The sequence below is a fragment of the Oncorhynchus nerka genome, linkage group LG10 (genome assembly GCF_034236695.1).
Source record: "Oncorhynchus nerka isolate Pitt River linkage group LG10, Oner_Uvic_2.0, whole genome shotgun sequence".
In the NCBI taxonomy this organism is placed as follows: Eukaryota; Metazoa; Chordata; class Actinopteri; order Salmoniformes; family Salmonidae; genus Oncorhynchus; species Oncorhynchus nerka.
This window is the reverse complement of record NC_088405.1, coordinates 67927664-67948366: the sequence shown is the minus strand read 5'-3', so window position 1 is coordinate 67948366 and position 20703 is coordinate 67927664. Positions and strand designations below refer to the sequence as shown.

The window sequence follows — 20703 nt, the reverse complement described above, 5'->3', positions numbered from 1 at the left end:
CCAAGCCAGCTACGCCACACACACACACCACACACACACTACGCCAGGGAGAGAAAGGTTGAGAGAGAAGGGAGGAAGCAAAGAGGGTAGAAGAGAGGGACAGAGAAAGTGGGAGTGAGAGAGAGAACCAGGAGCAAGCAGAGAGGATCAAGAACAACAGAACCAGGAGCAAGCAGAGAGGATAAAGAACAACAGAACCAGGAGCAAACAGAGAGGATAAAGAACAACAGAACCAGGAGCAAGCAGAGAGGATCAAGAACAACAGCACCAGGAGCAAGCAGAGAGGATAAAGAACAACAGAACCAGGAGCAAACAGAGAGGATAAAGAACAACAGAACCAAGAGCAAGCAGAGAGGATCAAGAACAACAGAACCAGGAGCAAACAGAGAGGATAAAGAACAACAGAACCAGGAGCAAACAGAGAGGATAAAGAACAACAGAACCAGGAGCAAGCAGAGAGGATCAAGAACAACAGAACCAGGAGCAAGCAGAGAGGATAAAGAACAACAGAACCAGGAGCAAACAGAGAGGATAAAGAACAACAGAACCAAGAGCAAGCAGAGAGGATAAAGAACAACAGAACCAGGAGCAAACAGAGAGGATAAAGAACAACAGAACCAGGAGCAAACAGAGAGGATAAAGAACAACAGAACCAGGAGCAAACAGAGAGGATAAAGAACAACAGAACCAGGAGCAAACAGAGAGGATAAAGAACAACAGAACCAGGAGCAAACAGAGAGGATAAAGAACAACAGAACCAGGAGCAAACAGAGAGGATGAAGAACAACAGAACCAGGAGCAAGCAGAGAGGATAAAGAACAACAGAACCAGGAGCAAACAGAGAGGATAAAGAACAACAGAACCAAGAGCAAGCAGAGAGGATAAAGAACAACAGAACCAGGAGCAAACAGAGAGGATAAAGAACAACAGAACCAGGAGCAAACAGAGAGGATAAAGAACAACAGAACCAGGAGCAAACAGAGAGGATAAAGAACAACAGAACCAGGAGCAAACAGAGAGGATAAAGAACAACAGAACCAGGAGCAAGCAGAGAGGATAAAGAACAACAGAAGCAGGAGAAAGAAGAAAACAGTGTTTTGGCTGTCTTCTAGCTGTGGGACCTTTTGGCGGGTTGCTGTTACTGTTTTTGATTCCTTTAGGAAAAGACTTAACTTGTTCCCTTACCGTCGGCACACTGAGTCAGCCAGAGACAGCAGACGGAGGCAGGATGATCAAGTCCAGTTGGTTCTATGTCAAGTTCAAATACAACGAAAAGGTAAATCAATGAGCTGTTGGTTTCTGCTTTGACTTGCTATTGGTGTCTGTCCAAAAGCTGTGCACTATATAGGGAAAATAGCCCATTTGGAACATAGCCTTAGCTTCTGACCTTCAGCATCTATCCATAACATATGTCTCTAATGGGATGTCTCGCACACTTATCAAAACGCTGGCATCGATTTGTTGTTGCTGACAATCCTGCTTTTGCACCCCAGGAGACAGTTATATTTTTAAGTTGCTCATACATTATTGAACATCATGTCTTACCAGTATTTTGAGACCATGAATATTCTATCCTTTTTCCATGTCTCTCTCATGGCTGTGTGGGTTTTTAAATGCAGAGTTCAACACATGTCCATCCATTTGAAAGTAGGGCTAAATAGGAATATGGTTTATATCATTTTGACCATGGGAATTTTGTCTTGAGATATTTACCATCATGTGTACATAGCTGTACATAGATTGACATGTATTTATTCCTATGGATCCCACTTTCATTCCGTTTCAATCTGTCACAGCTACAGCTAGGGCTCGACCCTCTCCTGTGGGGGGGGGCAAGGTGTTGAAGTATTAATGCTGACGAGTGATACTGTACCATCCCCTCTCCACACTCAGGCTAATGAGATGGACCTGGCAGAAGGTGTGCTTATGGATGGGGTTACTGCATGTGTAAAGAGGGTGCTGTGTGTGTGTATAGAGTTCTCTTGTAGAAACCAAGACCCGAGCCAGGGCCCAGCACTTTGTCAAGCAACCTGCCGCCTGGCCAGACAAACAGACAGATAGACAGCCAGACAGTCAGTGAGTCAGGCAGGCAGACAGACATCCGTCAACATTTTCCTGCGAAGGAAACCAGGCGGTCAGGTTCTCTGAGTTGTGTCAGGTGTCTGTGTGGCTGGAGCATCATCTCCTTACCTGAACAAAGTCCTGGGATTGTGCTGCTTGTGTAGGTTCACATTTGTACTCTGAACTTTTAGCGGATGTTTTAATGTACTGGTACTGTTTTTATCCTGCTTGAAGGACCAGTACTTGAGAGTTAGGAAGAGAGTTTTATACACAGACTAACTTACACACAGAGTATGATGCCTATGTGCTGTTGTAGTCTGACTCAAAATAGTGGTTCAAAAAAGTGAAGCCGTGCCAAGTGGCCTCATGGGAGCATCTGTTGACACCTGAGGGCTCTGTTTCTGCATGCTACACAGCTGCCATTTTGTGTCTGCTCTGACCTGCATGGAGAAGGATGTCATGTCTGCTTGTGTAGTAATGGCCTGGTGACCACCACCGCAGTCATCTCCTGTCATCATGGTCCTCTGTAATAATAATAATAATACTGCATTGAATTATAATGCGCTTTTCATTGAAAAACAATCTCAAAGTGCAACTGTTCCTCAGTTGGTGGCGGTTGCAACGCCAGTGTATTGGGTTTGATTCCCGGAACCAACCGTATATAAAGTCTATGCATGTGTAACACACAGGATATGAACCTGGGTCTCCCACGGGAGCATCCAACATCTTAGACCATTAGACTAAGAAGAAATCCCCTTTTGGGCTGAGGGCAGACACAGGTTTTGAAGTTCGCAGGTGGCGCTACCTAATCACGTGACAAAAATCAATTAATGTCCGCTACACAAGCATGACTGTAAATTGTTTTGGATTAAAGTGTCTGCTAAATGGCATATATTATTATTTATTATTATTATTACAACCCTTAGCACTACGCCACAGATAGAACACAGATAGAACATCAATTTCACCTGATGTATAAGTGTGCAGCATTCGTTTGGCGTTTCCACTCACTACCAAATATGGTGATGAGAGGAAACTCAGTGGCTGGCAGTGGGAGGAGATGGATTTTGGCCGACATTCTGCACATTTTCTCATCAATGAAATATTTGATCTCCATAAAGTTTTCTGTTTCCAGAACTAGAATCTGTTGCTAACAGAGTGGACTGTGTTCTGTAGACTTTACCCTTTGCCAAAGTTTTTACAAATTGCATTGTTTAGAAGGAGTGCAATGGCAAAATGAGTTATTGCACATGCGCACTTCACGGAATAGGCGTTCCCTAATGGGAATATGCAAATATATGCTAGAATGCGCCAATAGGATCTCACTAGCTCGTGCTTGGCTCTGCCCATCTCTTTGCCTGTTCTGCCCACTATGATTAATTTACTCCCATCAACAGGCTCTGGTCTATCTTGAGTTAGTTATAAAAAATCTTTGGCTACGCTACACAGACTTTGTGTGCGCTACGCTGGAGACGAGTTAAGGGAACCATGACAACCGGATGACTGCATCGAGCCGCGCTAGCCGGGTGGAACAGTGGAAGCATAAGAGTGCAGCTAGCTACTCATTCATTCATTCATTTCCACTCTACCAGCCATCCTTCCATTAGAATTTTTTTAATTTATTTTTTATTTTACCTTTATTTAACCAGGCAAGTCAGTTAAGAACAAATTCTTATTTTCAATGACAGCCTAGGAACAGTGGGTTAACTGCCTGTGGGGGCAGAATGACAGATTTGTACCTTGTCAGCTCGGGGGTTTGAACTTGCAACCTTCCGGTTACTAGTCCAACGCTCTAACCACTAGGCTACCCTGCCGCTCCAGAATCAGAAAATATAAAGTGTGAACATTTTCACTTCACAGTTGATTAAGGAAAGAGGGTGAAATACCATGAACCGAGACGGAAAGAGATGAGATGCTCAGGCTCATGTACTGATATGTATCAAAAATCTTATGAAGTGTAGGGAAAAGGAAATCATGGTTTGACAGATCGCTGGACTCATTGAATTGTGGAAATGTCTTATTTAGCTCACTATCGTATCGCATTTCAGTATATAGATCTGAAATATTAGACCATTTCGACAGCCTGTACAATATTTTTGTCTTCCTTTTACCCTGTGTTTTTACTCTCTTTAAACTGTACTCTGTGTGTGTGCGTGTGTGTGTGTGTGTGTGTGTGTGTGTGTGTGTGTGTGTGTGTGTGTGTGTGTGTGTGTGTGTGTGTGTGTGTGTGTGTGTGTGTGTGTGTGTGTGTGTGTGTGTGTGTGTGTGTCAGCATGCATTGACTGTTGGATAAATTACTTTTGCCTTTGCTGCTCTTGGCTGTGCTTTCCAAATGCCTGTTTGATTGACAACTGGCCTCTCAGCGGTATGTGAATAGGAAGTGACCTTAAACAAGCAGGTTCAGCAGCTCTGTAGTTTGACTGACTGCCTGTTTTCCTTTCCCGGACTCTGACGTGAGTGGGTGGGTGAGTGAGACAGGGACGGAGAGACTGAAGGCGGGTTAGCTGTTGACTGCAGTGCTGAGGGGGGGCTGAGTGAATGAGATGGCCGTGAGACGAGGGGAGCCGGGGAGGTGGGGTGGGCTAGCTCCTGGCTGTAGAGCTGAGGGGTCACTCAGACTGGGGAGTGGGTAATTACTACCCCTGTGTGTGGGCTCAGGTCCTGGAGAGAGGAGGAGGGTGGATAGAGGAGAAAGGGGGGATGGAGGAGGGGTGGGAGGTGGGTTACATTCCGCGCAGTGGAAGGAAGGAAGGAGACTACTGTAGCTCTATTCTCTGTGTGGGCTCTTTGTCCTCTCTTTCTCTGTGTGTGTCTTTGAGCTGTTGTTGCCAGCCAGGGCCCACAGAAGGTGAGCAGTGAGCACCAGTCCCTTGGACTCACTCACACTGGGCTAATTCAGTGTTACACACACAGGGCCATGTGTAAATAGTAGGAGCATGGAGAGAGGAGGCCTCTCTCTCTCTCTCTTTCTCCCTTTCTCTCTCTCTCTCCCTCTCCCTCTCTCTCATCTGTTAAAGTTTTTATTGTGTCTCCACAAAACTTTTTAAGCACACATGTTTCCGCACTGACCCTTTTAAGCGCAGAACACAACACGGAACACACCTACAGTCAATGCTTGCGCCTTTACATGAAACATCTTTACAAGACAGCATGCCTCTAGCCAAAATCTTGTAAAAGTTATGCCCAATATTACCAGGGCTATGGTTTTTATTTCTGCCACAGATTTATGCGCATGTTGCGGGCTAGCTAGCAACCTGATAACATCAGGAAAGGCCTAAAATGTGCAAACTCTGCCCACCTGGGGCAACGGGCCATGCAAAAACATACTCACCCAGTGAGAGAGAGAGAGGGTGTGGGAAGGAGGGAGAATGTGTAGGCCTATATGAGTAAAGTTATCTGAACAGTACAGATGGTTATAGTGTTTTCATAACATTGTTGGACAAGTTTATAAGCTCTTTGTTCTTTAGAATGCCTGAAGCTTTAACAATACTAAAAGCTGTGTGTGTGTGTGTGTGTGTGTGTGTGTGTGTGTGTGTGTGTGTGTGTGTGTGTGTGTTGTGCTCAAGTGTTAATCTTCAAGAACATTCATACGACTACTGAAACATTGGGAGCTTTAATAGCTGGATGTTACAGTGACATCTGTGTGGTTTATGATGAAAATTGCTCGTAAAACACGATTTTGTGTTTCTGTCCTTTACAATCTAATCATAGAGTGCCTGTAACTCAATACACTGCTTTTTAAATGGAAAAAGCTTTCTTAAGTGCCATATTTGAAATAAAAAATGTACTACTGAACTAATGGCATTTTTAAAAAAAACTAATGCCATGAATTTGATTAATTATTAAAATGTTTCTGACAGCCCTATTAAAAACATAATGAGAGAGGTTGTCACATAATGTCAAGTTAGGAACGATCACTTTTGTTAGTGCTGTCTTTATTTACACCAAAGGATATTATAGCTGGCCTTGGTTGGATGATGTTCGTTGTTTGGAGCTTGCTTTATTTAACTGCTGTTCCAGTTTCAACTGACCTGAGCCCTAGGACCATGCCCCAGGACTACCTGACATGATGACTCCTTGCTGTCCCCAGTCCACCTGGCCATGCTGCTGCTCCAGTTTCAACTTCCACCTGACTGTGCTGCTGCTCCAGTTTCAACTGTTCTGCCTTATTATTATTCGACCATGCTGGTCATTTATGAACATTTGAACATCTTGGCCATGTTCTGTTATAATCTCCACCCGGCACAGCCAGAAGGGGACTGGCCACCCCACATAGCCTGGTTCCTCTCTAGGTTTCTTCCTAGGTTTTGGCCTTTCTAGGGAGTTTTTCCTAGCCACCGTGCTTCTACACCTGCATTGCTTGCTGTTTGGGGTTTTAGGTTGGGTTTCTGTACAGCACTTTGAGATATCAGCAGATGTACGAAGGCTATATAAATAAATTTGATTTGATTTGATTTGGTTTATCTAATTTCATCTTTATTACAGCTCTTATCCCTCTCTCCCTTCCTCCCTCCCTCCCCCTCACTCTCTATGTGTAATCACATCCCTGAGCTGTTTCATGGATGAGGAAAATGCTTTAAACTACCTGAGAAAACCCTGCAATATGATGGTTCCAACTTGAATATGGATAATTACAGGGAATGTGTTTTGTTTATCCTCCTCTGTGTTTACTGCCAGTGTGACAGGCTGTGTTAGATGGTTGGAGAATACAGGGAGGTAGAGCATCAAAATGACTATAATGACAAAAGCAACCGCTAAGTGGGGTGTGGGTTGGATTTATGGGTGAACATTGTCCTCCATTATGAAGAGACATAGTAGGTACTAGCTCACTGGATCTCAGGTTTATACTGACAATTGAAGTATAAGCAGTGAAAGAGAAGATCTTGAATGATTGACTTCTTTATTTTTCCAAGTCTGTGATCTATCATCTAACTCCAGTACCTCCTTAGCCTTCAACATCATAGTGCCCTCCAAGCTCATCACTAAGCTCAGAGCCCTGGGTCTGAACCCCACGCTGTACAACTTGGTCCTGGATTTCCTGACGGGCTGACCCTAGGTGGTGAAGGTAGGCAACAACACCTCCGCTATGCTGATCCTCAACACGGAGGCCCCACAAGTGTGCGTGCTCAGCCCCCTTCTGTACTCCCGGTTCACCCATGACTGCTTGGCCATGCACGTCTCTAACTCAATCATCAAGTTGGCAGACAACACAACGACAAGACAGCCTACAGGAAGGAGGTGAGTGCCCTGGCAGAGTAGTGCCAAGAAAATAACCTCTCTCTCAATGTCAACAAAAAGAAGGAGCTGATCGTGGACTTCAGGAGACAGCAGAGGGAGAATTCCCCTATCTGGGGCCACAGTGGAGATTGGGAAAAGCTTCAAGTTCCTTGGCGTGCACATCACTGACAACCTGAAATGGTCCATCCACACAGACAGTGTGGTGAAGAAGGCGCAACAGCGAAACAGCGCCTCTTCAACCTCAGGAGGCTGAATACATTTGTCTTATCCCCTAAGACACTTCTGAACTTCTACAGATGCACCATTGAGAGCATCCTGTCGGGCTGCTTCACTGCCTGATACGGAAACTACACCGTCCGCAACCGCAGGGCTCTCCGGAGGGTGGTGTGGTCAGCCCAACGCCTCACCGTGGGGCACACTGCTTGTCCTCCAGGACATCTACACCACCCGGTCTCACAGGAATGCAAAGAAGATCACGGCCTGTTCACCCCGCTACCATCTAGGAGGTGGAGACAGTACAGGTGCATCAAAGCTGGGACCGAGAGACTGAAAAACAGCTTCTTTCTCCAGGCCATCAGCCATGTTTAATAGTCACCACTAGCCAGCCTCTGCACGGTACCCTGCCTTGAACTTTACCCCTGTTCATAGCCGTCTACCAACCCGGAACTCAACCCTGCACCTGTTGCCCTATGTGCATAGTCATTTACCCACTTTATATGTACTGTATATACTGCATTTTGAGCTTACCAGGTCTGAACAGGTCTGACCAGGTCTGAACAGGCGTGTTCAGGGTGATATGGCCAAAAGCATATTTTTTTTACCACATTTTCTCCCTTCCCTCAGCTCTGTGACTTCTCAATGGGCTCGGGAGAGGCAAAGGTCGAGTCATGCGTCCTCCGAAATATGACCCGCCTGGCCACCTACTTCTTATCATGTCAGACGGACCAATGTGTCAGAGGAAACATAGTTCAACTGTCGACAGCTTTTAGGTGCCCGGCCCTTTCACAAGTAGTCGCTAGAGCACGATGAGCAAAGGAAAGCCCCACCGGCCAAACCTTCCCCTATACCAGATGGCGCTGGGCCAATTGTGCACCGTCCTATGGGGCTCCTGCTCATGGTCGGTTGTGACACAGCCGGCATCGAATCCCAGGTGGTTTTGAACGCTGCACCACCCAGGGCCCCCTATGTATACTGTATAGTCATGGCTCAGAGAGTATTCGCACCCCTTGACTTTTTATACATTTTGTTACAGCCTGAATTTAAAATGGATTCAATTAAAATAATGTGTCACTAGCCTACACACAATTCCTTTAATGTCAAAGTGGAATTCTGTTTTTAGACATTTTTACAAATGAATTAAAAATGATAATCTGAAATGTCTTGAGTCAATAAGTGTAACGGGTGTCGTCGTCAGATGAGGAATAATCGGACCAAAGCGCAGCGTGGTAAGTGTTCATGCTTTTTATTTAAACTGAACACTGTAACAAAATAACAAAGAGAATAAACGAAACCGAAACAGTCCTGTCAGGTGCAAAAAACACTAACCAGAAAATAACTACCCACAAACACATGTGGGAAAAAGCTACCTAAGTATGGTTCCCGATCAGAGACAACGATAAACAGCTGTCCCTGATTGAGAACCATACCCGGCCAAAACAAAGAAATACAAAAACAAAAAAAGAACATAGAATGCCCACCCAAATCACACCCTGACCAAACCAAAATAGAGACATAAAAAGCTCTCTAAGGTCAGGGCGTGACAATAAGCATTCAACTCTTTCTTACGGCAATCCTAAATATGTTCAGGAGTACAAATTTGATTAACAAGTCACATAATAAGTTGCATGGACTATAGTTTTTAACATGATTTTTGAACTACCTCATCTCTTTACCCCACACATACAATCATCTGTAAGGTCCCTCAGTCGAGCAGTGATTTCCAACACAGATTCAACCACAAAGACCAGGGAGGTTTTCCAATGCTTCGTAAAGAAGGGCACCTATTGGTATATAGGTAAAAAATAAATTCAACATTATTTTTTTTAAGTAGACATTGAATATCCCTTTAAGCATGGTGAAGTTATTAATTACATTTTGGATGCAGTATCAATACACTCAGTCACTACAAAGATACAGGCATCCTTCCTAACTCAGTTGCCGGAGAGCAAGGAAACCGTGAGGCCAATGGTGACTTTAAAACAGTTTCAGATAACATTGTAGTTACTCCACAACACTAACCTAATTGACAGAGTGAAAATAAGGAAGCCTGTACAGAATTAAAAATATTCCAAAACATGCATCCTGTTTGTAATAAGGCACTAAAGTAAAACAAAGAAATGTGGCAAAGTCCTGAATACGAAGCGTTATGTTTGGGGCAAATCCAGCACAACTCATCACTGATACCACTCTTCATATTGTCAAGCACGGTGTTGTCTGCACCTTGTCATCGGCAAGGGCTAGGGATTTTTTTAGGATAAAAAGCAACGGAATAGAGCTAAGCACAGGCAAAATCTTAGAGGAAAACCTGGTTCAGTCTGCTTTCCAACAGACACTGGGAGATGCAGGACAATAACCTAAAACACAAGGCCAAATATACACTTGAGTTGCTTACCAAGAAGACAGCTAATGTTCCTGAGTGGCCGAGTTATAGTTTTGACTTAAATCTGCATGAAAGTCCTGAAAATGGTTGTTTAGCAATGTTCAGCAACCAATTTGACAGAGAATTTGAATAATTATTTAAATAATAATTTGCAAATATTGTACAATCCAGGTGTGCAAAGCTCTTAGAGGCTTGCTCAAAAAGACTCACAGCTGCAATTGCTGCCAAATGTGATTCTAAAATGTATTGACTCAAGGGTGTGAATGCTTAAGTAAATTAGATATTTATGTATTTATTTTTCAATAAATGTGATAACATTTCTAAAAACATGTTTTCACTTTTTCATTATTGGCTATTGTGTGTAGATGGTTGAGAATGTTTTTTATTTTTTTTAATCCATTTTGAATTTATGCGGTAACATAACAAAATGTGGAATAAGTCACTTTCTGAAAGCACTGTATCTACTGCAGTACACACCTTTTCTATTAATGCACTGTCCATAATGTATACACACACCATCATATACATATATATTTATGTTCCGGACTTTGACATTGGTCTTTCTAATATTTATATATTTCTTAATTGCTTTCTTAAATTTGGGGGGGGGGTATTTACGTGTATTGTTTTGTATTACTGCACCGTTGGAGCTAGGAACCTAAGCATTTCACTACACCCGTGATAACATCTGCAAAGTATGTGGATGAGACCAATACAATTTTATTGTATTTTATGTAGCATTCAGAATTGAACTATACTCTTCAAGAATGCAACCCCTCCATTACAACTGGTACTGTTTCTGGGCCATTCTCTGCTGTACAACTCATTAGCCAACATGTACAACCCCCCCCCCCCCCCCCCCCCCCCCCCCCCCCACCCCTTAACATACACAACATTGTCTTCTCCTCAAATAATGAATATGTTTATCTTCATGAAGCTTTTATCCCAGCCAGTCCACTCTCGGCAGAGTTTAATGAGAGTTTCTTGGAGACGTTTTGCCAAGTTTAACTGATTTATGCTTAAAAGCAGAAGAAGTGGTAAGAGGCTTACAGAACTTCTGACCCCATTGAAATCAATGGTTTTTGTTTGGCATACATTGTAAAGTGAAAAATCGGAGTATCAGCGTATTTCTGTTACTGCGGAATTGCCATGCAGCTAGCCAAGGGGATTACTGTTAACCCAGAGTGGTGCAGATGTTTCAAAGTCTGTACGGTGCAGCACACAGTGAGGAAGCATTGCACATCGCCTAGAAACATCTGTCAAACAATAGGCCACATTACTGATAACATAAGCTCTTTTTTTCTTTCTTTTTTTTTTTTTACAGTTGAGCGAACTGGATTTAAGGATTTAGTTTTTTATTCATTTTTCTAATGAAGTGCTAAAAATAGGTTGAGGATGGTAACTTACAGTAGATCCCTTCAGTAGTGTTCAACCAAGCTCCATCATCAGATAATTGTTATTCTATGTTATTTTATGTTATTGTGACTGATTAGCGTTGTCAGTATTGGACAATATCTGCTATCAAATTCATACTGCATAGCTTTTAATCTCAGTAGCCATTACAGGATTGAAATGTCTCTGTGGGCCTGTTATAGGTTCCTATAAGCTTCACTCTGTTGATCTATGTGGGCGTGTTATAGGTTCCTATAAGCTTCACTCTGTTGATCTATGTGGGCCTGTTATAGGTTCCTATAAGCTTCACTCTGTTGATCTATGTGGGCGTGTTATAGGTTCCTATAAGCTTCACTCTGTTGATCTATGTGGGCGTGTTATAGGTTCCTATAAGCTTCACTCTGTTGATCTATGTGGGCGTGTTATAGGTTCCTATAAGCTTCACTCTGTTGATCTATGTGGGCGTGTGGGTGGAATGGGATTTTTGGAGCAGCGAACACTTTTTGTGAACATGATATCCTCACCGGTCCTACTTCACAACTGGGCAACAGCGGTTTTTGTTTTGTAATTTCATTTTGTGAAAGCAAGGAAGATTCACCTTCCCTTGCTAGTAGTAACTAGCTGGCAGCCTGGCTAGCTGGCTTTCGCCTGGCTAAAAACAGTGAAATAATTAGATTTATAATAAAAATAAATATTCTTATACTTGCCGGTGTAACCTAAAACATTATCCTAGTTTGATATGCTGCTTGTGTATTCATTCCCATGTCAGCTAAAAATAGAATGTCATCATGTTTTGGTCACAGAGAACAAAGCACATGACTAGCTAGTTCTGCAGCTAGTTCTGCAGCAGGTTCTGCCATTTCACAATAGCCTGGAATCACTAGTTATTACTTCTAAACAAAATACATTTTTTGGTTGGTTTACTGTTTGAACAGTCGCTGAGATTTGGTTATCAATGCAGAATAAGCTACTTTGAGGAATAGTTGAATAAGCCTATAGATCAGATCACAGAACCAAGCTACAACACTGCCCCCACTGCTATGGAAGGAACGTTTCAACAGAAACAACATTACAACAGAACGGCCGTGCTGTACCAGGACACTGACTGACACTCTCTAGTCTCTCTCTCTCATTCTGTTTCTAGTGGAGAGTGGATGGGCTGAATGTGGATTACTGAGTAATGACAGAGCCGAGAGTGGCTGGATCCTCAGTGCAGCCAACAGAGACACGGGCTTAGAGAGAATGGCAGGGTGATTGACAGCCAGTCCAGCCAACCAGGAATGGCCAGTCCCTCTAACACGGCCTGCTACACCTATCCTTTCATGACCACTAATCTGCACATGTATAGTCCATATCTATATAAATTAATGTGTGCTGTCCTTATGTGACTGTTTCAAATCATAGAACAATTGCTTTATTCAGCCCTTTTTGGACCAATGCTTTCACCCTTAAACCTGATATAAAATGTTTTAAATGGTTGTGCCCGCTGTAGTGAAGGTGTATGCCAGGTAGAGAGGGAGTACTCCGTTCCGTCTTTTCAAAAGGTCCCGGTTTTGAAGATCATTACAGTGAAATTCCCTTTGGAATGCCTGGTCCGCTGGCTGTCTGCTGCTGGGTCCTGGGCTAAGCTCAGCTCCGGTTTCTCCCTGACTGAGCACTGGGATGGTTCCCATAGTTTAGCTGCCTTCTGACCCTGCATGGGCAGACCCTTGTACCCAGACTCAATGAGCCCTCTGTAGTCTCAGAAAACACACATTGGTAAGCAAGCATGCGCGGACATACACACACACACACACACACACACACACACACACACACACACACACAGGGTCACCTCGCACTCAGAATGCTGCAGATCAGTGTGAGGATAGATCACATGCTCTCAGACTGTTAGGGTAGGGAGGGCTCACAATCACTTTTTGTCTGAATGAAAACTTGTGTAACTGTCTGGCAATAGCTGGCTATGCTAGCATTGTCCGGAAGAACTATCCTATACTTCAGTCACACACACACAGATATATCCATGCATAACTGCTTTCCTTCAAGAAGGTCCTAAGAAGAATGACATTCTTGCTTAAGATTGCATCAAGTTGCTTATCATGCATGATGCCAACTTAATCATGTTCATAGACTGCAACAAAGTCAGAAGTAACCCCTAAACCTTTCAGAGAGAGAGAGAGAGAGTGAGTGAGAGAGAGAGAGAGAGAGAGAGAGAGAGAGAGAGAGAGAGAGAGAGCAATATATCAAAGCAGGGGAGCCATCTGTCAGCTTGGCCATTAAACAGCTGGTGGAGGAGATGCAAGATGTCTGAACAGAGACTGACAAGATGGGAGATGACAGGAAACAGATTTCCCTTTTCTTTTTTTTCTTTCCTCTCTCTCTGTGGAACGGTGGAGGAAACGGACCGTCGTCCGTCTGGGTGCTGTGAACGCTCCCTCCAGATGCTGCTACCTCTCCTTTCCTTCCCTCCTCCCCCCTTTTCCTTCCTTCCCTCCCCTGCCCTCTCCTCTTACATGTTGATGTCATTGAAACATCCCATAATCCCCGTGGCACTGTCAGCCTGAGAGAGAGACAAGCAGTTTGTCTCTAGTATTCATTAGTTTGTTGTTTTAGTTAGCACCTTTACTCATACAGACATTCTGGTGTCTGTCCTGTTCTTTCTATGGTTACTGAGTGTGCTGTTTTTTCCCTTATTATTGGGTCAGGATGAAAGTAGAAAGCAGAGTCTTTGAAGGTATAGAATCCACTATTACCTGTTGATGGAGATAGTTATTTTTTATGGGACTGTTTTGCAGCCTCAGATCACAATGCATATGGCCTGGATTATTTAGCCGGGATAACGGACCCACTGCTGATCATGTGGATACAAATCTCTGCCTGCTGTTCATTTAATTCAAACATATGAAAATATGGAATCTGAGTCGGTGTTTAGTTAGTTTTAAAAACGAGTACTTGGGCTATTGTTAATTAGTTTTCTATCATACCCTTGTTAGATCTCTGCTCTCCTTAGCTATTCCCCAATACCCCTTTGTGTTAATGTGAACCGGGTGGGGGGGTTCTAAATAGGGCAACAGTGCACAAGGGTCTGGCTGACATCATTAAGCACATGTTCTGCTGGCTTAAAGCCGTTGAAATGCTGGTGGTGGAGTTTCTCTTCTTCCTCATTCCTCCTCTCTCTCTCCCTCCACAGCACAGTGTAATGTGTGATCTCCATGACATTGGGCAGTGTAATACCATAATGGCCCTAATTGTCTAATCACTTTAATATGTGGCTGTGGCCCCTTCCACATGACAGGGCCAGCCTAATAAACAGTGATTACGCTCAGCTGGAACCATAGCAGTCACCCGCAGGGGACGGCCTGCTTTTCTTTCCTTCTTTCTCTCTCTCTCTTTTGTTTGGATGGTGAGCGGAGAAAGAATGGCAGCTGCTGAGGCTGCGAAAGGTCACATTGTAGTTTGCGGCACGTGTGAGCGAGGAAAAGAGCGAGCGAGGAAGACGGAGAGAGGGAGAGAGCGGGAATGACAGATCAAGGGGGGAGAAAAAGAGAGAGAGGGAGTGAGGGGAGAGAGAGGGACAGAGAGAGGAAAGGGAAGGAGAGGGCGGGAGCAAAAGGAAGAAATAGAGGAAGAGAATGAATGGAGCAGACGAGATGAGCTGTCATCTTCAGAGCTTCTCTCCCGGCTGTCAGATTGACAGGCTCCTGGACACCTCACTCTCTGTGGAACAAGAACATGACAAGACAAGCAGGAGCTGTCACTTTTCCACCAGGCCCTCTGTCTCTCTCTCTCCCTCTTTCACTCCCCTCCATTCTCTCTCTATCTATATCCATCTTTCTTTTTCTCTCTCTCTCTCTCTCTCTCTCTCTCTCTCTCTCTCTCTCTCTCTTCCTCTCTCTCGTTCTCTCTCTTTCTCTCTCTTTCTCTCTCTCTTGCTCTCTCTCTCTCTTTCTCTCTGTGTGTCTTTCTCTCCGTATCTCACTCCTCATGTGTCCGGGGTAAGTGTTTGTAGTTTCATGTTTTATGTTTTATGTTTTATGCACCCTAGTATTGGAATGAACCGGGGTGAACCACTCATTTCACAGGATCCAATGGACTAGAAGGGATGTTTGTGTGTTTGAGTTTTTGTGGTGGTGGTGGGGGGCATAGCCGGGTGTGTGTACTCCCTATATCAGCTGAGAAACAAGACTGCTCTTCTTCATTCTCATTCTCTTATTCATTATTCAACCCCCCCCCAAGCAGCATAAACATAATAAGGTTAAGAATCGCCATGAACCGCGTCTTGGCGGATCAAGAGGGGGAAAGGCGGGATGTCGGCCTTTATCTGTGCTACATCTTTTATTAATTGAGAGTGCTAGCGAGTCTCCCCGTGATCATTAATGCATGCAACGTGGAATAACGTATTTACATGTTCCCATGCATTATGCATGGTTAGGGAGGGGGCCGACATGTTGTGTAGTAGAGGACCCTGTGTTCTCTCTCTCTGTGTGTGGAGGCATGCGTGGGCACTTGTGTGTGTGTGTGTTTTCTGTGTGTGTGAATGTGTATCAGTCAGCTGATTTAGATTCAGCCCTGCTAACTTCACTACCTGCCAGGACTCTCCTGTCCTCTACTGGAGAGTGAGAGTGAGGAGGAAGTGTTGGACAACAAATTATGTTCCCTGGGTTGAACTCAGTACAGGGGCACTTAGGGTTCTGCTGTTAATACGACTGGGGAGATTGGTTTCTCCCCCCTCCATGGAGTTATTCTGTATCTGTATGTCTGCATCCGAAGTGGCACCCTATTCACTATGGGACCTGGCCAAAAGTAGTGCACTAAATAGGGAATATGGTGCCATTTGGGATGCATCCTATGCGTTTGTGAAAGAGCAGTTCCTGCACAGTTAACCTTTTATATGTTATATATTATATAGAGGTGTTACCCTGTAACCCCCCCCACCACACACACATAAGGTATATTTCCCTCTACTGCTGACATCCAGTATTCATGGTCTCCCAGATACATTAGCTGGGAGCATTTCGCCCGGCCCATAGCTCTCACACTGCCTGACAGGTTGTTGAAATTCGATGCAGCTGAGCGACAACATTACCATCCAACAGAGATCAGTAACTGGAAGAAACACATATAGTCTAGACGAGAGGAAAAGTCGTTTTTTCACAGTGCTGGTGATTGATCAGGCTAATGTATAGCTCCCTATAGGCCAATTCCACCTCCAAGATCAATCTCTGACTCAATTGTGCCTGTAGTGCTAGTGTGCATTTCCACATACTCAGTATTCACAGATTGCAGTTCATATAACGGAACCTTTCTTTAACCAAACCTCTCTCTGTCTCAACTCATGCTTTGCTTCTCTCTCTCTCTCTCTCTCTCTCTCTCTCTCTCTCTCTCTCTCTCTCTCCAACCCTCAGCAGGTTTCCCAGTAGTATTGATCAGAGACTGGCCCACCATAACCAAGTCAATGAGGGAGTGCTGTGCTGTAATGTGTCTGTAGTAGTTACATGGTGCGACAGACAGGCAGACAGACAGACACTCAAACACACACAGTGCATTGTGCTGCCTAGCATGAGAACGGAAAAAGGCTCAGTAATTTGAATTGATCCGGTTACAACTTAATTAATCACAGTGGTTAGTTCACTGGTACCTCTCACGGTACACAGACCTACCTTGTGTGTTTGTGTACGTGTCTGTATTGCAAAAAATAATTGGCTAGGAGCAGTCTGAAGGTCTTTTTTTGGTTTATTTTATGTTAGAGAAAAAACGAAATGATCCTTGCCCTCTCTCCATATCTACAAATGTGTGTGTGTGTGTGTGTGTGTGTGTGTGTGTGTGTGTGTGTGTGTGTGTGTGTGTGTGTGTGTGTGTGTGTGTGTGTGTGTGTGTGTGTGTGTGTGTGTGTGTGTATCGTATTGTATCTAGTTGCAGGCGTGTATGCCTCATAGAGTGAAATGAAAAGTGAGAGGAGCAGAGATGTTGTGTTCTCTCTTTTTCTCTCTATCTTGTATTCATCCTTAAGTGCACTGGAGTGTGTTGTTGTGTGTGTCTAGCAGCATCACATTCATATAGAGAGGAAAACAAAGGCGTTGGGTCCATTCTGCAGGGCCTGATTGAAGTCATCATGATGCAGGGCCTCTCCTCCCTCTTCTCCCTCTCCTCCATCTCCTCCCTCTCCTCCCTGTCCTCCCTCTTCTCCCACTCCTCCCTCTCCTCCCTCTTCTCCCTCTCCTCACTCTCCTCCCTCTTCTCCATGTCCTCCCTGTCCTCCCTATCCTCCCTCTTCTTCCTTTCCTCCCTCTCCTCCCTCTCCTCCCTGTCCTCCCTCTCCTCCCTCTCCTCACTCTCCTCCCTCTCCTCCCTGTCCTCCCTCTCCTCCCTGTCCTCCCTCTCCTCCCTGTCCTCCCTCTTCTCCCTCTCCTCCATCTCCTCCCTCTTCTCCCTCTCCTCCCTCTCCTCCCTGTCCTCCCTCTCCTCCCTATCCTCCCTCTCCTCCCTCTTCTCCCTCTTCTCCCCCGTCCTCCCTTTCCTCCCTCTCCTCCCTGTCCTCCTTCTCCTCCCTCTCCTCCCTGTCCTCCCTCTCCTCCCTCACCTCCCCTCCAGGGAGCTCAACTCGTAAAGCACCATTGCTGCGCAGCTCTTCTGTTTTTAATAACAATTATCTAAAATTGCTGCAATTAGCCTAAAGTTATAAGGGGATGGAGAGCAGGAGGAGAGGAGCGACTGAGGAAGGAAGGGAGGGAGGACGAGAGAGAAAGAGAGAGAGACAGCGAGGGATAAGATGGAGGCAGAGAGAGAGAAAGAGAAGGAGGGAGAGTGGGTGAGAGGAGGCTCAGATTCAGTGAACCTCAGAATGTCAGATCGTCTTTCACGTAGAAAATTCAAGAGGACCTTTGTGTTCATCAATTATTAGCGCTGAAAGTTAGATGTTAGATGTCCATTGTGTTTTTTTAATCAGAGTTATATGGGGAATCTTTTGAAAGTTCCCAGCCTGGCCCCAGGCTACAAGCTGAAGTACCTTCCAGGGTCCTCTCTGCCTCCTCTCCTCCTCATTCATGGTGTGCTGCAGCTCAACACAATTCTATTCCAGCAGAAGCCCATGAAGGCAAGTAAGGAATTTAAACTGCGGAACTGGCTAAATAACAGGTTAAGTTAATCTCTGTAAATGCAGTATCTATACTTATTTTCCACCATAATTTGCAAATAAATTCATAAAAAATCCTACAATGTGATTTTCTGGATTTTTTTTCTAATTTTGTCTGTCATAGTTGAAGTGTACCTATGATGAGAATTACAGGCCTCTCTCATCTTTTTAAGTAGGAGAACTTGCACAATTGGTGGCTGACTAAATACTTTTTTTGCCCCACTGTATATCGTTTTATCTTTGGTGTTTTTTCTTCTAGTGTGCAAGCAGTTAACTGAATGTGAGGCGTGGAGATGGGGCCAGTTTAAGGTCCTGTGCTGCAGTATGTCCTTGAAAGAGACAGACTGTGACTGTGCCAGGGGCTACAGTCCGGTCTCATCTGGCATGTGGAACAGCATCGCCAATCTGGGCACCGTGTACATTAGTGTATTTTGGAGGGGGGTTTATATCACAATCTGTGGAATACATTTTAAGTAGACATACAAATAGACAGACCGATGCACACACACTTTTTCACCCAGAAGAAGCAAGGAGCAACCCAGCAGACCTTGATTCTATAAAAATACAAAAGCTACATTTTTTTATTTTTTATTTTTTATTTTATTTCACCTTTATTTAACCAGGTAGGCTAGTTGAGAACAAGTTCTCATTTGCAACTGTGACCTGGCCAAGATAAAGCATAGCAGTGTGAACAGACAACACAGAGTTACACATGGAGTAAACAATTAACAAGTCAATAACACAGTAGAAAAAAAAAGAGTCTTTATACATTGTGTGCAAAAGTCATGAGGAGGTAGGCGAATAATTACAATTTTGCAGATTAACACTGGAGTGATAAATGATCAGATGGTCATGTAGAGGTAGAGATATTGGTGTGCAAAAGAGCAGAAAAGTAAATAAATATAAACAGTATGGGGATGAGGTAGGTAAAATTGGGTGGGCTATTTACCGATAGACTATGTACAGCTGTGGCGATCGGTTAGCTGCTCACATAGCAGATGTTTGAAGTTGGTGAGGGAGATAAAAGTCTCCAACTTCAGCGATTTTTGCAATTAGTTCCAGTCACAGGCAGCAGAGAACTCATTAGGTGTTGGCTTTAGGGATGATCAGTGAGATACACCTGCTGGAGCGCGTGCTACGGGTGGGTGTTGCCATCGTGACCAGTGAACCGAGATAAGGCGGAGCTTTACCTAGCATGGACTTGTAGATGACCTGGAGCCAGTGGGTCTGGCGACGAATATGTAGCGAGGGCCAGCCGACTAGAGCATACAGGTCGCAGTGGTGGGTGGTATAAGGTGCTTTAGTAACAAAACGGATGGCACTGTGATAAACTGCATCCAGTTTGCTGAGTAGAGTATTGGAAGCTATTTTGTAGATGACATCGCCGAAGTCGAGGATCGGTAGGATAGTCAGTTTTACTAGGGTAAGTTTGGCGGCGTGAGTGAAGGAGGCTTTGTTGCGGAATAGAAAGCCGACTCTAGATTTGATTTTAGATTGGAGATGTTTGATATGAGTCTGGAAGGAGAGTTTACAGTCTAGCCAGACACCTAGGTACTTATAGATGTCCACATATTCTAGATGGGAACCATCCAGGGTGGTGATGCTAGTCGGGCGTGCGGGTTCAGGCAGCGAATGGTTGAAAAGCATTCATTTGGTTTTACTAGCGTTTAAGAGCAGTTGGAGGCCACGGAAGGAGTGTTGTATGGCATTGAAGCTCGTTTGGAGGTTAGATAGCACAGTGTCCAAGGACGGGCCGGAAGTATACAGAATGGTGTCGTCTGCGTAGAGGTGGATCAGGGAATCGCCCGCAGCAAGAGCAACATCATTGATATATACAGAGAAAAGAGTCTGCCCGAGAATTGAACCCTGTGGCACCCCCATACAGACTGCCAGAGGACCGGACAACATGCCCTCTGATTTGACACACTGAACTCTGTCTGCAAAGTAGTTGGTGACCCAGGCAAGGCAGTCATTAGAAAAACCGAGGCTACTGAGTCTGCCGTTAAGAATATGGTGATTGACAGAGTTGAAAGGCTTGGCTGAAGACAGCGGAGGTGTATTTGGAGGGCCAGTTGGTCAGGATGACGTCTATGAGGGTGCCCTTGTTTACAGATTTAGGATTGTACCTGGTGGGTTCCTTGATGATTTGTGTGAGATTGAGGGCATCTAGCTTAGATTGTAGGACTGCCGGGGTGTTAAGCATATCCCAGTTTAGGTCACCTAACAGAACAAACTCTGAAGCTAGATGGGGGGCGATCAATTCACAAATGGTGTCCAGGGC

At 44.5% G+C, this 20703-nt stretch overlaps 1 protein-coding gene across 11 annotated transcripts in view; it reads left to right on the top strand.

The window, feature by feature from the left end:
• LOC115135902 (autism susceptibility gene 2 protein-like) overlaps window positions 1–20703 on the top strand; it is a 483838-nt gene that overhangs the window by 137266 nt on the left and 325869 nt on the right. Inside the window, exon 1 of one of the 11 annotated variants that reach the window (XM_029671089.2) lies at window positions 808–1276. The exons of the other annotated variants lie outside the window; for them this stretch is intronic. Within the exon in view, the coding sequence (XP_029526949.1) occupies window positions 1229–1276 (48 nt within the window). The 5' untranslated portion in view covers window positions 808–1228. Of the gene's footprint in view, window positions 1–807; window positions 1277–20703 lie in introns of those variants that run through there. 11 annotated transcript variants of the gene reach the window in all.